Genomic DNA, 19,571 nt, shown 5'->3' on the forward strand with positions numbered 1-19,571 from the left:
TTTACAAATGTGCGCATGGAACTTAATTGTCAATGTTTGTTTTTCTACTGTTTGCACAGCAAGTAGCCACTCAGCTCCAGGGAATTGGGGGAAGAGCAGGGACATTAAATAAGACCATTTCAGGAATCAGCAAGCCTTTTACCATTTCAGAGCTCTTATCTGTTGCCAAGCCAGTGGCCAGGCAGTTGGCTATTTACTCTTGCATGCTAATTTCTTTGAGTAACAATAAGTAATGCGAGGTTGGAGGTAGAGTGGTCACGTTTTAAAAGGCAACATTTGTAAACAGTTACCAGTATTGGTATTGTAACTGTAAACTGAAATGTCTTGGGTATCTCTGTGTGAAGGTTAATGGTGACCACTGTAATTTACAATTGCATCAAGTAACTTAGGCTTTGTCTACACTGCACTTTAGTCGGTAAAACTTTTGTCATTCAGGGGTGTGAGAAAAACACCCTCCCCCGAACAACAAAAGTTTTACCGATGAAAAGGGCCGATGTAGACAGTACTTTGTCATCAGGAGAGCTCTCCCGCCGACAAAGCTACTGCTCTCCTTGGGAGTGTATTTATTTTATCGGCAGGAGAGCTCTCTCCCATCGACAAAGACCGGCTACACTGTGCACCTTTTAGTGGCACGGCTGTAGCAGCACAGCTGTGTCACTAAAAGGTGCGTAGTGTAGACATAGCCTAAGTAACATTTACCTAATATATGTGTAATTTCCCTAGTTAGCCCCTGTATTAAGTGCAGGGCATACTGCAATGCTAAGATAGTATTATCTAATGGAAAACTACAGCCTTTTTAAGCACAAAGGCTTGTATGCTACTGTAAAACAGATTTCTGAGGCATGTACAATAGTGTGTTAACATGCAGATGAACTGGATAATGTGGTTCTTGGTCATCCACTACAGCATCAGGAGCTTTGCTAGCCACTGTGTTACTGTTAACAATCTAGAGTTGAATGTTAATCTTAGAGGTTCAGGGGTGGGTCTGGGTCAGATGTTGTAATGACTTCTTTTAACGCTGTGATCCACCAAAGAGAAGCAGTGATACATGCATTCAGCAGAGTAGCTGGCAGGGAGAACTGGCCAATTATATTCTGAAACAGAGATGCAAAATCGGGCAGTGACTCACTGAATTATTTCACTGGTCAGACTGCAGGATCTACTTGAGCCACAAGTTTCATCTATTTATTTGTGTTTTTCTGGAGCAGGGATTCTCGCAACAAATTTTTAGTGGCCTCAGAGTGTGGCCACCACCTCTTTCTGGTGGCTGCACTGACATTTTTTCCTAAAATTATTTATTTTTCCTAAAGTTAATAAAGTAATATACACATATATACATCCAAATCATTGTAATTTATTTATGTAAGGTTTTGGGGTTTTTTTGCAGACTCAGTAATAAAAATCATGCACAGTTATCTCTAGTCTTTACTGGACCTAACAGAATAGAAACCCAAATAAGGTGTTTTGCACGTTCTTGTCTTTTTTATTATTGTTTCTTTTGCTTTTTTAGTAAAAGTTTTCTGTATAACAATTCTGAAGTAAATTTTAAAATGCTTTGACATAATAGAAGTCCAAATAATAATGGAAAACTTATCTGGGTGGCTTGGGTCTGGGGAGGGGATGCACAGCTGTGGCTGGCCTGGGGCTCTTCCGGGCAGGTGGCGGGGCTCGGGGCTTCGGCCGGTCGGGAACTCCTCCAGGCAGGTTGGGGTGGGGGAAGGTCTTGGGGCTTCTCCAGGGGGGCGGTGGCTTGTGGCTCCCAGCGCAGGGGGTCTCAGGGCTCCAGCTGCCAGGGGGGAATGTGGGCAGAAGGGGTGGAGTTGGGGGCTAGCCTCCCCAAAGGGGGGGTTCCACCCACCACCCATGTGCCCGCCGCTCACCTCCTCACCCCCGCTCACCTCCTGTGTACCTCCTCACTCCCCCACCCACCGCTCGCTTCCTCACTCCCCTGGCACAGACACCCCCCTGCCCTCTGTGAGAACTCCCGCTTGCTAGTGGCTCAGCACTCACCTCCTCACTCCTCTGCTCGCAGCCAGATGCCCTTACCCGCCTCATCACCCAGCTGCTGGCTCGCCACTCACCTCCTTACTCCTCCACCAGGGCCCCCCTGCCACTGGCCTCTTGCCTCCTCACCCCCCCCACCCGCCACACACCTCGCCGCTCGCTTCCTCACCCCCGCACCTGCTGCTCACTTCACCGCTCGCCTCTTCACACACACCCCTGCTCACCTCCTCACTCCCCCGCTCGCAGCCGCCCCCGCCTGCCTCCTCACCCTGCTGCTGGCTTGCTGCTCGCCTCCTCACTCCCCTGCCAGACTCCCCCACCCCGCCCACTGCTCGCTTCGCCGCTCTCACCTTGCTCCTTAAGCATTATGTGTCCCACCTGTGTCTCCAGAGAGACGGCACATGCAGGAGCAACAGGGACGAAGGGGAGGGGCTGATGCTTCTCCCCACCCCCCAGGAAACTGACATGGCTGCAGGGGAACCTCCTGGTGGCCGCATTTGAGAAAGGGTGTTCTTGAGACAGCCTGAATTTTCAAATGTGACTCTCTTTAACAAAATATGTAGTTTAACCTGTTCAAGGGCCTGGTCACCTTCTGTCATCCACTGCAGCCACGCAGCTTTGCCTTCTCTCAAGGGTAACTAACTTCTTTGATAGGCAAGTAAAAAATAACTTGATATTTTTATTAGCATCATGGTGGATCGAAGGAGTCGTTTTTGTACCTGGGCTAGTAAATTTTCTAGATAATTTTGCAATCCTGAACAGTGCATCTCAGAGTTTCATCTCAACCAAGCAACTCATGGGATTGTTAGGGGCCTACTTTGCAATGTGTCCAAGCTGTAATAATTTAAATGAATGAGATTTCCAAATGATTGTGAGGATGAGGCTTGTAAATCCTTCTTTGAAGCACACACAGCAACATCTTTCCTTACCAAAGAGAGGCTTCAGTTCAAATTAATCCAAAATAAGACTCTCTCCAATGCAGGAGACTTGGTAGATATAATCTTGGTATCTCTGAGGACTACACCTATCCTTTCCCTTTGAGTCCAGGGGCATGTCGACACAGCATCTGAGAATGAGCCTCCCTGCCTGGGCCCACAGACCTGTGTTTGCAGGGCTCACACTAGCACGCTAAAAGTAGCTATGTAGATATTGTAGTTTAGGCTCTGAAACCTAGGATGAGGGATGGACTTCAGAATCTGAGCTCCAGCCTCAGCAGCAACATCAAGGCACTGTCACACAGCTGTCTTTAGTAGGCTAGCATGAGCCTTGCTAGTATGTCTGTGGACCCAGGCTCTAGGGTGACCAGACGTCCCGATTTTATCGGGACTGTCCCGATATTTGCTTGTTTGTCCCGCGTCCCGACCGAACATCGGTCGGGACACGGGACAAACAAGCAATTTTGCCCTCCGCTCCGGTGCATAGACGGAGCCCGGAGGGGCTTTCACCCCCCACTTCCCCCGACCATCCCCCTTCTTCCCCCATTGGACCCCTCCCCAAATCCCCGCCCTGGCCCCGCCTCTTCCCCAAGCACGTAGCATTCCTTCTCCCTCCCAGGTTTGCACACGGGCCATGGCCGGGGCTGGCAGTGCAGCACGGAGGCTGCTCCAGCCCTGCAGCCTGCAGGGCAGCGCGGAGCAGGCAGGGGGCAGAGACACGTGTGGGGCAGACACGCTCCTGCCAGGAGGGGCCGGGCCCGGCTGCCTGGTTCGCCCCCTGCCCGGGGGGGGGGTCCCTGAGTTCCCTGCAGCCGGAGCGGGGCTGCCCGGGGCGAGTGTCCCAGGCGGGGCAGAGTGGAGCAGCCTCTGCTGTGGGGCTGGTGCAATGAAGCCCGGGAGCGGCTGGGCCGGGAGCTGCAAGAGGGGTCCGGAGCGTGGCTCGGCTGCACAGCTCGGGGCCCAGGAGCGAGGGGATGGGGGAGCTGGGAGTGTATTGGGGGTCAGAGCTGAGAGTTGGGTGGAGACGGGGCGCTCTGGCTTTTTTTTTTTTTCTCCACTCCCCCCCCCCCGGCGTCCCGATATTTCATGTTTGTCATCTGGTCACCCTACCAGGCTCACTCCCAGATTCAGTGTAGATACCTAGATGACTGCTCTGATCCTGGGACAGCTGAGTGCTAATTATCTTCTAAGGATGCTCTCAGTGCCTTTGCAGTGACTGGCTAGGAAGTGAGTGAGGAGGACTGGGGTCACTGTCACTTTAGTAGTGCTGTGGCTCTGCCTCCATCCTGGGAATAGGAAATCCAAAGTTAAGAGAGAGGTTAAACCCATATTTGGACTCCTAAAACCTCCCTGCTGAATCAGACTGTATTGTCACTGCAGATGACTTCCTTTGCATGTACCAAACTCCGGATTGCATTTCACAAGTTGCACACGTGAATATTCTGATGAAATCACTAAAATGATGGTGACTATGCACTGAGTGCTAATGAATCCATATGAACTGTAAATCATTTATCATGTTCCTGCATCAGTTTTTTCCCCAACAATGCAATCTCACAAAACAAGTGAAAAGAATGACAATTTTTCTTGGGGTGATGTGTCTCTCTCAGCAGGGCCACTCTTCTTCTTCCCTCTTCTTTCCACAAAGCCTCAAATCCAGCCACCTTCCCCCTCCAAGAGGGTTGGACACAGCTCACTCTGGAGCCTCTCGGTGCCTCTCAATACATCCTCCCGAGAACAAGATACTAGAGAGTGATGCCTCCCGACACTGGCGCTGAGCATTCTGTCTCTGCAGAGTTTACAGTTCCTGACAAGTCAAGGAACATGAAACTCGCATCCTAACCATACTGCACTGCTGCTAGCTCATCAAGCAAGCCACAGAAATAACAGTTCAGAGAGGAAAAGCTCATTGCCAAGTAATAGGGTTTAACACGGGATATTCCCAAGTGGCTCTGGTGGGCCAGTGACTAGAAGGCTGCATAGATAAAATGTAAAAAAGGTAAATAGATTTTTACCCATTGTTTTTCAGCACTTAGCTAATTGTTGTCTTTCTTTTTTCTTTTGTCTTCTCTCCAGGAACGAGTGGAATATCTCTTTCTCATAATTTTTACAGTGGAAGCATTTTTAAAAGTAATAGCATATGGACTTCTCTTTCACCCCAACGCTTACCTCCGCAATGGCTGGAATTTACTAGATTTTATAATTGTGGTAGTAGGGTGAGTACTATTGTCTTTGAGTACACTGTACACATGGGAACATAAAGAGTTCATGTTGGGCTATCAGGAATTCCAACTGGGCACATTACAGAGGAGGAATGCATAGGCTTCTTATGGATGCTTGTTTGACTGACGGTACTGCATATCCTGTCTCTCTCATCTCCACCACCCCTCCCACCAACTCACCCCACCTGCAGGCTCCCTTCCTTTACCAAACATACAGAGAATGTACTGAATTCAGTGTCAAATCCTTCGCTGGTACAACTGGTGTTGCTCTGTTGACTTCAGTGGAATAGTGCTGATTTATATCAGCTGAGGAGCTGGCCCACAGTGTTTAATCTTGGCATGGGTTTTCTGGTATTTTGTACATCCAGCTCCTTAGACCCCATTCCAGGACTTTACCCATTTCTAAGGCATTGAAAGTAAACCACTTTTTAACACTTGTGGAGGAAAAAAGAGAAAGCAACACAAGATTATTGGGCAATGTACAGCTGGGTCTCAGACTCCTGAGTGTAATCCTGAGAGATGACAATCAAATAAATTAACTTTTGACAGCTCCATGAATGTGGGGGGAATAGTTCATGGGATGTAATTGTAACTTGTTACTTGTAACAATGGATGAACCCCAGGTCCTCAGGTCCAACAAATATTTCAGAAAATAAAATGTTAAAAGATGTCCCACATTGGTCCATTATTGGGCCTGACCACTGTAAGGGTCAGGCAGAGAGCAACATTATCAGGAATGAGGAGCTTATTTTGATTAAAATGGCCCTACCAATTATTTAAAAAGCCCAAAACAAAAGAAATACAGAGAATGTGTTGTATGACCCACTATTTCCCCATGCTTATTCCCCCTCACCCCCCTACATTTCCTCACATCTTCTTGTCAATTGCTGGAAATGGGCCGTTTTCATTACCACTACAAACAGTTCTTTTTCTCTCCTACTGATAATAGCTCACCTTAACTGATCACTCTCGTTTGAGTGTGTATGGTAACACTCATTGTTTCATGTTCTCTGTGTATATATATATATCTTCCTACTGTATTTTCCACTGCATGCATCCGATGAAGTGGGCTGTAGCCCACGAAAGCTTATGCTCAAATAAATTTGTTAGTCTCTAAGGTGCCACAAGTACTCCTGTTCTTTTTGCGGATACAGACTAACACGGCTGCTACTCTGAAATCTAAAAAGAGTGAGTGAGCTAGGAATTGAGCTTCATCATTCCCTTATAGCCTCCTAAAATATGACCTCTCAGAAGCCAGAGGAATTGTGAAGCCCTAGAGAAAAGCAGCCGGACAGCAAGCTCTCCCTTTTTGGATACCTCACAGTGAGTTGTGCAATGCTGCTGAAGCTGAGATGAGTTATCAGCTTTAGGAAAGGGAACAGCATGGACACTGTTCAACTTCTATATACTTTTTCTGAGTGACCATGCTTCTGCTTCTCAAAGAAGATCCTGGGCCTGCACATACAATTAAATTCCTAATTTCCCTAGGAATTAGAAGTACAAGAGTGGAGCAATTTCTGCAACACTTGTAGGCAACTCTCCAGTAGGTATCCCTACCTCACTACTGAGAGCAGAAAAATCATGGGATGAGATGAAGGGTTTAATGTAGAGGAAATGATACATTAAATTGGGTTGAATTAGTTGAGTTAGAAACTTGGAAAGCAACATGACAAGCTGTTTGAATGGTAGTTAGATGAAGGAAGTGTAACATGGGATGAACTAACCCTTAAGGCAATGAGGCTGGGTCTTCTTCTCCTGAATGCCTCTTCCCTTCCTATCTCCAGCCTCATCTCCAGAATGAGTTCCATGCCCCACCAGCATCTAGGCCCTCCCCGTCCTTTCCTTTCCAATAGAAACCCTTGCCTCCATTCCCACACTGAGTACCAGAAAAGGGCAGTTTAGCAGCCAAAGCATCTTGTGCTTGCTGCCCAAATTCATTGACCATCTGGCCACTTGTCTACTTGTATGGAGGAACTGAAAGCTATAAAACTCCTAACCACTCACCTTTGCTGCTGTTGCTGCACTACTTGATCCCTGCTGCTTCCAGAATTATAGGTGGAAGTGGGGGGAGGAGTTCCCATCAAGGAGGTGGGACACGTTAGAACCTATTCTTAGTCCGAAAACAGCCCTACCTCCTGTCTAGACTCTTTGCCCTGCTATTTTGGTGCTTTCACCTCCGTACCCACAAAGGAGTAAAAAAATACCACAGGAAATTAGTGACATCCATCCAGGGATGATTCTGCAACCTATACTCATGTAGCATTCAGTCACCTCACTAGGGACTGCTGCTCACTATGAATAAGGGCCTTATGAATCCGCTTGTTTTCATTTTTTGAGGGTCTTTATAGAGACTTTTTAAAAGAGGACAAATCTTTTACCCCCTTTCTATTGCCATGTAAAAGAACAGGGTTCCAGAAATGCTAGATCAGCATTATATGTAGTTTAAATTGAGCTTTCCTATTAGGCCTGTTAATCAGCAAGATGATATTCAGGCTGAAATTAATTCCCTTGCCAGTGACAAAAGCAGCAGCTCTCCACTGTGCTATTCTGTCTGCTCTCATGTTCAGCAACACTTACTCTGTAGCTGGAGGAAACAATCTGACAGCAACTGCAACAGGGGAAAGATTACACATATATAAACATGACCAAGACCCCTAGGTCCCAGTTAAAGAGTAACAATTGCGAGCGGCAGATGCCACTTCAAGGCTGGATGGGTTTCTCTGATATTTATTTATTTAGACTGGCTCATACAGGACTATGCCATAGTGTGGTGTGCTGCTTCCTCTCCCAGCAGACCCTACTTATCAGCAAATTCTGAGAGGCAATGCTATTTGCCCATTCTCCCCTGCTTGCTCCCTACTGTTTGTTTGAAAATTGCAGTGTAAACGCAGGCTGCAGTTACACCATATTTAAACTTGAATTGATTTCGTTGGAGGAGCAGGACGTTTTCCAATTTTTTCCATTTTCTTTTTTATTCTGCTTCCTGCAAAGACCCCTTATTGACCTACCATTTTCTTCCATCTGAGGGGAGCCAGCCAGGGCTTCCTCTGCTGTCCATCAGTGCTGTCGGAAATGGTTCCAGTGGCAGCCTGAAGCAATGGCTGGAAAACAAGAGGAAGAATTCACCTGACAGTGGCTGTACATGCTGCCTACTGTGTTCCCAACTAGGCCAGGCTTCCTTAACATTGAGCACAGGCTCATTAATGAGATTTCAGAAGAGAATGAGACACTAACTAAAAAAATGTGATGCTAATCCTAGCCATACTCATTAGGGCTTCTAGACTGATGGATATGATGCTCAGAAACCCAGTTTAGAGGTAGCAAAGCTAAATGTATTATCCTAAACTCTTGACTAATACCAGTTTACTAAAACTAAAGACTTGGGTAATTTAGAAGGATGCAGCTCAAGGATGCTCCTGTGACTTTGTGGGCTGGAACTGTTTCTTGCTTTGTGTTTGGAGGCCTCTGGGTGTTACTGTTCTCCAAGGAATAAAGAAAAACTTGCCTTCCTGTGGTAACTGTTCTCTCGGGGCTGACTGATAGTTGTAGTATTGTAACATAGGCCAGAGAAGGTCATAGAGGTTCATGGGATGGCAAAAGAGGACAGTGCTTTCCTGGTAATATTCAGAAAGTGTAACCTAAACCTGTGGTTCTCAAACTTATTTGATTGCCCCCCCCCTCTTTGTGTCTGTAGTTGTTTATGCCCCCCGCCCATACGTATATAAACCACCACCCAAATCTGAAGGCAGAGCAAAGAGCAGCGGCTGCTGGCTGGGTGCCCCGCTCTGAAGGCAGCGCCATGCCAGCAGCAGCACAGAAGTAAAGGAGGCAATGTAAAAAGTGATATTTGTCAAAATCACTTTTCACAGCAGATTTAGTGCCCCACTGCCACCCTTCTTTCTGCGCTGCTGCTGCATCCCGGGGCTGACAGATGGGAATTGGGGGATGGAGGGGGGGGCAGGAGGAGAGCCTGAGTCCGGGCTACCTCTGGTGAGGAATAGAGGGAGGGTGCAGGAGGAGAGCCCGAACCCAGGTGGTGGGGCTCCGGCTGTCAGCCTCAGGGTGGTAGGGCTCTGGCTGTCCCCTTTTCCCTGCCTCTCAGATGTGCACAGCTCTTCTGCATGAGCTCCAAACATCCAGGGCTCACAGCCAGAGCTCTTCCTCTCCCCCCCCCCGCCGCAAAAAAAGGCGCACAGCTTGCACCTCCCTAGACACGCTCCCATGCCTCTATAGTTTGAGAACCACTGACCTAAAGCATTAAATTTTAAAGACTTTTTCATCACAGCTGTCATCTTGCACTCAGTCTGCCATTGGAATCTTCTTCTTTGCAGGTTCTTACCATAGAAGAAAGAGTAGGGCTGGATGGGAAATGGAAAAATCCTATATACAAAGAATAATTCAGGTGCTGCTGTGGCAAAAGGGAGCATAACCAAGGACAATGTCTAGATCCTCAGTCTATCTTAATTCCTATTTTTTCCCACCACACCAGTGCATGCAGCTGGAAGGTCTAATAAGGAGAAACTATTCTGATATTGTTCATTATTTTCAGGTAGACAAGGAGATAGGGAATGAACATTCTAGAAAGCAGCCTCCATGAATTCTTTATAGTACCCATTATCTGCTACACTTTATAGTACCAATTATCTCCCTGTCTTCAAAAGTTGCATCATCCGCTGCCTGAAGCAATCTGTGACTTCACTTTGAATGTTTAGTTCTAGGATAGTCAGATGAATCCATGTCAGGAAAGGAGAAGAGCATTAAAAGCAAGGACTAAATCTAGACTTAAGGGAATGCCTTCTGAAGAAGGGACGCACTTTAGATTTATAGGCTTGTAACAATTTATCTGTCTTGCAATATGGTTGATCTGCTGTCTGAGCAGCTAAGTCCTTTAAAGCTTGATCTAGCTTATCCTCAAATAGCCTATGACCTTTCTGTGGCAGAACCATTAAATATTGCTTTGAAGAAAAATCTCTTTGCATAGGTATCAATCATAAAGCTCTGTGTTTAAGAACATTGCTAGTTAAGAACAAAGATCACACACTCAAGCTGTCTAATGAAGCATATCCCACAACTGCTAATCATTAGTTAAATTGTTTCCTAGTTCTTTTGATTTTATTTTTCTCCTTTTGGAAAATAAAGGGTTTTCTGATACAAGTGTTGTCCTTGGAATTCATCATGACTTAGAAGGAAATTTCCTTCCCTGAAAAAAATGACTTCAACGTGTTGTGTTACAAGAATATTCTTCTTTCCAGATAGCATGTAATGCATTTCCTAAGAGCAGTATTTTCTGAGGACCCACAGTTTCAACCAAGAGAAAGGTATCTTAATTTAGAGAACAACCTTACTTAGATTGTGCACTGAAGGTATTTGCAAGGGGTCTGAAATTCTGAAGAGATTCAAAAACTTGGGTGTAGAAATGAGCCTTTCCTTAGGCCTGTGGGGAATTTTCTAAAGGGCAGACTCAAGCACTTCCACCTTTACAAACCCTTCCTGGAGTTAAAAAATAGCCATGTTTAAAGGTGAACTGTAAAGCCAAAAACAAAAAATCTTTTGGTCTTTACTTTTTCTTTATGCTCTCAAAGGTGTTTCTCTGCTTGTTATTTGCATTGGAAATATCAGCTCTTCAGTTCCCTCTATTTGCAAAAGCCCTTTCACAAGATCTTCTCTTAGACTATAAGAATCAGCATCTCATCCACAAAGACAGGGGAATAAAGAGCTGCAGTACAGGTAGCAGCCTCGTCATGCCACTATTGAGGTCCTCCAAAGATCTGGCTAAGGGCCTTCGGCAAAGAGAATACCTTATGTGTCAGACCTAAAAAAGGAAGCAGGAAAAATATTGGGGAAAAAAGAAAATAACAAGGATGTCTTCATACATCATTGAGAAGAAGCAGAAGTCAACAATTAGTCTTTTATTTGCTTTGTAGTTAATCTTTAAGAAATGAACCAAAACTGGAGGTAGTGACCCCTAGGCTGAGATTCAGAAATCATTTATCAATGCTCAAGAACACTACACAACAGTTTAAAATAGGAGGTGGAAAATATTGCATCCAGTTGGAAATGGAAGGGGAAGTTAGGTTGCAGCAGGGGGTAGAACCTCACTTTTACATCTCATTGAAAATGCCTCCATCAGCATAGTGCTCTCTCACATCATGCTGTGGCATTGTTTCAGCTGGTTCACCTACTGAAAGGGAATGTCAGGAACTACTGAATCAGCCACACCACCTACTGTAGGTTTTTTCCAAGAGGTTTTCTTGGTCCTGTTCATTAATTTGCAACATCCTCCCCTCTACTCTCCTGCCTCCTCTCACACTCACTACATGGTTGTTAATTTTTCAGCAATACTTTGTTATGACTTTGAATTGAGTCAACTAGCTCCCCCCATCATAGCTGCCAAGTTCTGTGTAGCTCCAGCTGGGACATTTGCAACTAACGTGTATATAACCAGAAACTTCAGCTTAAGAAAATTAGTGCTGGTGAAAGGTTCTGGCCTGAGTGCTGTAATGAATGTACCCTTCTTTTTATCTACGGGGCAAGCTTCCCACACATATAGCCCTGCCAGCGTGCCTCAGCCCTGAACTGCGGGGATTTTCTCTAGAGGCAACAGGGCTATTTCATTCTCCCTGGCCCATGCAATTTTTGGCCTTGCTGTTGAATCTGCCAGTTAGTTCAAAGCATGGTGATGAGTTTGTGGCATCGTAGCTGGAACTGGCACCCACCGAACTTACCTGATATAGCAGCACCATAGTATGAGAACAACTTCTTTAATCTCTACTGAGTTGAACTGGATTCAGAGTGGTGCCCTCTAGGTGAAAGGCTTTGTGGCTCCTTAGTAATGCCCTCAGAAATTCACTCTCCTAATAAATGCTAATACTGCACCTCAAGAATGAAGTTTTCTTTGTTGAAAGATAAGTATATTAAATCAAGTTCTGACTTTTCACAGGCTGGGTCTTCCACTTTCTGCACACATGAACAACATCTCCCACACACTGCTCTGCTTTCTTCAAACACACTCTATAATTAAGTGCCCCACCCTGTTTTTAAAGGGACAACTCCTATTAACCCAAGTAAACCACTAAAAATATCATCATAAAACAAGTATGAGAATCCAAATTTGCCTCTAAATAAAATGTTTTGTAATATGACATGACATCATATCAACAATTGCATTTTCCAGGGTCTTCACACTAACTTATACCTACACTTTTACCCCCCTGAAGCCATCATTAGGGTTTGAACCCAAGATTTTCAGATCACAGACCTCTTCCACTTCATCTACACTTGTAACTGGTAGGGAAATATGCTGTTATCTTCTATTAGGACCAGCCCATAGAGTGAGCCATGATGCATACTTTGCCACGAGGTACACAACTATTGTTGAAATAGCCCTGGAATATTTGATTTTAGGATTCACGGCTTCTATTCCTAGTTCTGGAAATAGAATGTGAATAGAAACAGCATTGCCAAATGTAATGAATGCTGCTGTTTGGTCCTCAAAAAGGTTTGAAACTGGAATCTCTGGTTCTAAAAGCCTATCTTTATCTGCCTCATAAACTTCTGCATGTGATCTAACCTTAGGGGGGGTGGTCAAAGGGCCACACTTTGTTAACATGGATTACACATGCACATAATATGACATGGTTCTTCTGAAAGGCAGTAAATGAGACCTGAGTTCTATTGCCAGTTTCACCTGCAGTGACCTTGTGGAACCTGAGTTAGATGTAAAATAGATAGGGGGACTGAACTCCCTATGAATGGGAGACCGGATGGATAGGAGAGGGAGCAAGGGAAGGTACTGAGACTCGAGGGGGCAGCTGGCTGGGAAGGTATGTCCTAGTAGTTCCCATTGCTGTTCCTGTGGTTGGTGCCTGGTGCCATGTATTCCGCTCACCTCCTTGGCAGCTGGCACCCTGTGTGCCATTGCCTCCCACCCAGGTGCTGATGCCCTGTCCCATCTCCTACCTCACGCTAATGGCTGCTGCACACTCTCCTGCCCTTCCCTGGGGCTGGCTGTCTCTGCTGAGACCTGTAGTGGCTGGAAGGTGGCACCTGGCTAGGGAGTCTTACCTGCTCCTCATCAGTCAGCCTGATCTTGTGGCCTTGGCAGCTGCTACAGCCTCTCCTCCAGATCCTGCTGTCATATCTTCCTCCATGTGAATGCAGCAGAGTCCACTCCCAGATATTGGTGGGTAGGCAGAAACATAGACCTCCACACACTATTTCCATTGCAGAGATGCTAGCTCCCTCCCCTGCCCCCAGTTCCACTGGCCCTGAAATGGTTGAATAATTGCCCTTCTACAGAAGAGTGTCAGTTAAAAAAAGGTTGCAAATGACACAGAAGTATTAATAACAGTCAGAGGAAGGACTGAAATTAGAACTTACTGGTATGTCTCCTGCCTTACATCTCAGTTCCCATTTTTCTAGACTACAGGATATTGTATAGGGGAAGACTCTCTTTCTCCCCCACTACATATGACTATCAAGTCAGATATGTGATACATCTGGTGGGTTTGTGCAAGATGAGGTAGTTTCAATGATATTATGATGTTAATTAATTTTCTGTTTAGCCTGAGCCTTGCTATCTGCCTACAGCTTGTTTCCTCTTTCCTTTTTGCAGGCTTTTTAGTGCAATTTTAGAACAAGCAACCAAAGCAGATGGGGCGAATTCAATAGGAGGGAAAGGTGCCGGATTTGATGTTAAAGCACTGCGGGCTTTCCGAGTGTTACGCCCCTTACGACTGGTATCCGGAGTTCCTAGTAAGTAACTATCATTTTCCTTTTTGGTTTTTTGCGGTGGCGGGGGGTGTGTATGTGTGTGGAGGTGGGATGGACATGGGTTAAACACAGGGACAGGAATTATTTTTCTGTGGAAAGATGTAATGTGATGCAGATGTTTTGGGGACTAGGAAGAGAGACACTGTTTTATGTTAATGTGGCTACATGGTCAATATGACGTTAAATTAAAAGATGGAAGAGTCAAACCTGAGAGGGTAGGTGGGCAGGAAGGGGGTATGTGTGAGAGAGAGATTTATTACACAGTTACATAAAGTCTGCAGTGTATGATCAAACAATCTCTATATATAGTGGAAATTGCAGATCAATTTCAAACAAAAGTAAATGAAGTTGTAATCTCTATAATGAATCTAATATAAATCAAATGAATCAAACAACTGGGATTCTGGCTTTGACGTCACTGTATTAGTCTTGCAAATGGCTGACCTAATGGAACGGTGAATAAACACTCTTGTTCATGGGGAGACTGTTTAATAAAAACTCCATTCTTCCTACCTGTCCACCACCTGCCACTCTGATCAAGAGTGTTCAGAGTAATTGAGAACAAACTGTCCATAGGACAATAAATAATCATGATTTCAGTTAGAATCATATTAATTTAAATAATTTTGACAACTCTGATGAAGCCTCCAAGCAGTTTCTGATCATCCAGTTTCTACTGTCATACCGGCAGCGAAGTTTTGACTGATCAAAAGCTGACTTGTCCCATTGTGGAAATGGGATTTGAGCGTTGTTGTGTGGCAGGGCTATACCTTTTGAATCAAGAGTTCTGTTTGAGAATGAACCAGTGATTGGTCTTTTGGGTAGGGGGTTAGGGTGAAGGACCCCATTCAATTCCATAGGGGTGATTGATCTAGTTGGCAGAAATGGGTGGGGATAATGTAAGGATTGGACTTTGGGGATTGAGTCATTTGCACTAGAATGGTTGTGGAGAGGGGGCTTTCTGTACTTTTATTTGGGGATACTTCTAGGTTGAGGGCTTATTTCAGTATTGCCAACCTCAGTCATTCAAAAGTCATGAGTTGGGCCCTCCAAATATTATTAGACTGTCTTAAAAATAATAATGAAATTAAATAAATAAAACTTGGGTTCTTTTCACTTGTCTTGGGCCTGGTCTACACTAGGACTTTAAGTCGAATTTAGCAGCGTTAATTCGAACTAACCGCTCAACCGTCCACACCAGGAAGCCATTTAATTCGAACTAGATGGCTCTTTAGTTCGAATTTGGTACTCCACCCCGACAGGTGGAGTAGCGCTAAATTTGACATGGCTAGCTCGAATTAGGCTAGGTGTGGATGCTAATCGAACTTAGTAGCTCCGGGAGCTATCCCAGACTGCACCACTCTGTTGACGCTCTGGACAGCAGTCCGAGCTTGGATGCTCTGACCAGCCACACAGGAAACGACCCGGGAAAATTTGAATTCCTTTTCCTGTCTGGGCACTTTGAATCTGACGTCCTGGTTGGACATCGGGGCGAGCTCCGCAGCACCTGCAACGATGCAGAGCTCTCCAGCAGAGGAGTCCGGGCAATCCAAGAATAGAAAGAGGTCCCCAGCATGGACTGACCGGGAAGTCATGGATCTGATCGCTGTGTGGGGCGAGGAGTCTGTGCTCTCGGAGCTGCGCTCCAACAAGTGGAATGCAAAGACCTTCGAGAAGGTCTCCAAAGCCATGATAGACAAAGGATACAGCCGGGATGCGATGCAGTGCCGCGTGAAAGTCAAGGACCTGAGACAAGGTTACCAAAAAGTCAGAGCGGCAAACGGACACTCCGGAGCACAGCCCCAGACATGCCGCTTCTACGAGGCACTGCATGCCATTCTCGGTGGGTCTGCCACCACTGCCCCACCAGTGACCGTGGACTCTGAGGATGGCATAGTGTACCTGGACAGTTCCTCAGCGATGTTCGCCGATGGGGAAGATGAGGAAGGGTTTGTGGAGGACAGCGCAGGCGACAGCGAACACAATACCGCTTGCCCTGACAGCCAGGATCTCTTCATCACCCTCACAGAGATCCCCTACCAACCGTCCCCGCCCGTTAACCCGGACTCAGAATCAGGGGAAGGATCAGGCGGTAAGTGCTATAAACATGGAAACATTTATTTTTTAAAAAACAGGTATAGAAAAAATAGAAATACTATATAAAAAATTTTAAATGTCAAACTATATAAATAGTAGGTCCACACATATAGGGATTGAACAATAATCCTCTTGGTACAGTTCAACAAAGCTCTCAGAGAGCTGCTCGAAAAGCCTCCGCAGGAGGTTCCTGGGGAGAGGTGCCTTATTGGGTGCTCCGTGGAAGCACACTCTTCCGCGCCAGGACATCCTAATGTAGAGAGGAATCATCGCCTCCACCAGGATTGCTGCATATGGTCCTGGTCTGTGCAGGGCTTCCCTTAGCATCCGCTCTCTCTGACTCCGAGTGACCCGCCTCAGGGTGATGTCGTTCTGGACAGGCTGCATCTAAGTAGGGCAATTAGTGTATTGTTACTATTCTTAATGGTTTAAAATTAGGTTGCATAACAACGACCCTCGCTTAACAGCCACGTGCTGGAGGCCACAGAGAACAAGCATACATTGATCTTTCCCGTGCACTGGCGGGAGGGGCTGGAAAAGGCTCAGCCTTTCTGCTTTCCAGATTGCCTTTAGCAGGAGAGCACAGCTATCCACTAACTGATAAGCATGATCTACTTTAAGGCTTACCAGGACTGTCTGCAAGACGGATTCAGCTGTCTCTCCCCGCTTGTCCGCTCTCCTGTGCAATGGTGCCGCCAATGAGAGCGTATTCCGAAATCTCGAACTTGTCCTGAGATCTCGTGGAACTTGGTGCCCTGTATGGTCTTGTTCAGAGAAACTGACTAGACTGTGTTCACTGTTCGCAAACATGTATCTGTTCAAGGAAATCACTTACTGTTTCCCATCACACAGCTTCTGCTCTTTCCCGGACTGCCCCGGCATCCCCCTCGCAGAGGCTGGCTCAGATTAGGCGGCGAAAGAAAAAGACTCGGGACGAGATGTTCGTGGAACTGATGGCCTGCTCCAGAGCCGAGGCGGCCCAGCAGAGCCAGTGGAGGGAGACCCTCTCTCAGCAGCAGCGCTCACACAGCGAACGGGAGGACAGGTGGCGGCAGGAAGACCAGCAGGCGACTCAAACGCTGCTTGGGCTAATGAGGGAGCAAACGGACACGCTCCGGCGCCTTGTTGATGTTCTGCAGGACCGCAGGCAGGAGGAGAGAGCCCCCCTGCACTGTATCTGCAACCACCCTCCAACGCCAAGAAGTCCTGTCCCCCCCCTCACCGAAAATTACAAGACGGAGGGGCGGCAGGGGCCGTGAGAACTGTCACTGCACCACAGCTGAGCGCTAATGTACCACACACCTCTAACGCTATAACTGTGTAGAAGCGCTTCCCTTACAGGATCACCCAGTCCCAAATCCAAGTTTCATCACCCCACTATGTAGTAGATTAATAAAAGCTGTTTGCTGTTGTTCACTCTTTCCATCACGTCTTTCGTGTCAGAAGACTGTGTATGTAGGGGGGGCAGGGGATTTATAATTGCACGGGATAGCCTACATTAGCAGGGTACAGACTATCGGGGGCAGGATCAACTGCAGGGCACACACAGACTGCAGTCAGTAGTCACCAGGGTCACTCTGTGTGGTGTATGCTGCCCCGGGTCATTCTGTGATGTGTACGCTTGTCCACGGTCCTAGCGCCTGCCACCCCCTAATGTTAAGGCATGCTGCCCTTACCATGCAGTTCCACCGTAGGCGCGATCCTCTCCGCTGCCCTGAGCCCCAACAAGAGCCCTCATCCTCGGACAGATACTCACCCTTCCCCCACACCCCTCACCCCTTCCTATGCCCAAACCCACAGCCCAGAGCCTGCATCCAAATCCCTATCCAAAGACGGCACCACTCGCCCCTTCCTGCAAACCCACCCCTACATGCACAACCACTTGAAACCGTCCCCCACCCCAGAGACCTATGTAGGAGCAGGAGGCTGTCCGTTCTGTATTGTACAAGCGGTCTGTACATCAGTGCACACCGTACCCAGCACAGTATGCGTCCATGTTTGAAACAGAAATGCAAAGTAAAAGAAAGATTTATTAACAATAACTGTTCCGTTTAATTTGTTTTAAAACGTGTTTTGGAAGTGGGGGAAACTTGGAGAACGGGGTATGTAACCGCAGATCTCACTCAACACATAGAGACACAGGCCCAGGATCAGCTTCTCTTAAAATCAAGTGGAGAGTCATAGGTTACCCTGCTCTCCGAGGAAACTTGCTTTCAAAGCCTCCCGGATACACAGCGCTTCCCGCTGGGATATTCTTTCGGCACGGGTGTCTGGCTGAGCGTAAACAGCAGCCAGGCGATTTGCCTCAACCTCCCATCTGGCCAAAAAGGTCTCGCTCTTGCTCTCACAGACATTGTGGAGCACACAGCAAGCAGCAATAACTACGGGGATATTCTTTTCGCTGATGTCCGAGCGAGTCAGTAAGCTCCGCCACCTCCCCTTAAGACGTCCGAAAGCACACTCCACCACCATTCTGCACTTGCTCAGCCGGTAGTTGAAGAGTTCCTTCTCACTGTCCAAGGCGCCTGTATAGGGCTTCATGAGCCAGGACATTAGCGGGTAGGCTGGGTCCCCGAGGATCACTGTAGGCATCTGCACATCCCCAACCGTTATTTTGTGGTCCGGGAAGAAAGTTCCTGCCTGGAGGCGTCTAAACAGACCAGAGTTCCTGAACACACGCACGTCATGAACCTTGCCCGTCCACCCGACGAAGATGTTGGTAAAACGTCCCCTATGGTCCACCAGTGCTTGCAGCACCATTGAAAAGTAGCCCTTTCGGTTAATATACTGGCTGGCCTGGTGGGCTGGTGCCAGGATAGGGATGTGAGTCCCATCTATAGCCCCACCGCAGTTTGGGAATCCCATCGCGGCGAAGCCATCTATGACGACCTGGACGTTTCCCAGAGTCACTACCTTTGAGAGCAGTTGCTCAACGATTGCGTGGGCTACTTGAATCACAGCAACCCCCACGGTAGATTTGCCCGCGCCAAAGTGGTTCGCTGCTGACCGGTAGCTGTCTGGCGTTGCAAGTTTCCAGAGGGCTATGGCCACTCGCTTCTGCACACTCAGGGCTGCTCACATCCGTGTGTCCTGGCGCTTCAGGGCAGGGGCCAGCAAGTCACAGAGTTCAAGGAAAGTGCCCTTATGCATCCTGAAGTTTCGCAGCCACTGTGATTCATCCCAGACCTGCAGCACTATGCGGTCCCACCAGTCCGTGCTTGTTTCCCGGGCCCAGAATCGCCGTTCCACACCATGAACTTGACCCATTGCCACCATGATCTCCACTGCGCGGCGTACCCTGCTTTCTGAGAGGTCTGCGCCACTCTCCTCACTGCGCTGCCGGAGCCTCCTCGCCCGATTTCTCAGCAGCTGACTGTGGAAGAGGTGGACGATAAGGTGCGAGGAGTTGACAACGGCCATAAGTGCAGCGATGATCGCAGCGGGCTCCATGCTCGCAGTGCTGTGGCGTCCGCGCTGTAACCGACCAGAAAAGTGTGCGAACAGATTTCCCGCCGGCGCTTTCATGGAGGGAGGGCGTGAT

The 19,571-nt window shown here is 47.2% G+C and overlaps 1 protein-coding gene across 1 annotated transcript in view; it reads left to right on the top strand.

Moving 5' to 3' along the window:
• The window catches only part of CACNA1C (calcium voltage-gated channel subunit alpha1 C), a 636,517-nt gene that overhangs the window by 366,783 nt on the left and 250,163 nt on the right, over positions 1 to 19,571 (top strand). Inside the window, exons 4-5 of the mRNA XM_044991489.1 lie at positions 5,016 to 5,155; positions 13,776 to 13,915. Of these exons, the coding sequence (XP_044847424.1) occupies positions 5,016 to 5,155; positions 13,776 to 13,915 (280 nt within the window). The remainder of the gene's footprint in view (positions 1 to 5,015; positions 5,156 to 13,775; positions 13,916 to 19,571) is intronic.

The sequence above is a fragment of the Mauremys mutica genome, chromosome 1 (genome assembly GCF_020497125.1).
Source record: "Mauremys mutica isolate MM-2020 ecotype Southern chromosome 1, ASM2049712v1, whole genome shotgun sequence".
Taxonomy (NCBI): domain Eukaryota; kingdom Metazoa; phylum Chordata; order Testudines; family Geoemydidae; genus Mauremys; species Mauremys mutica.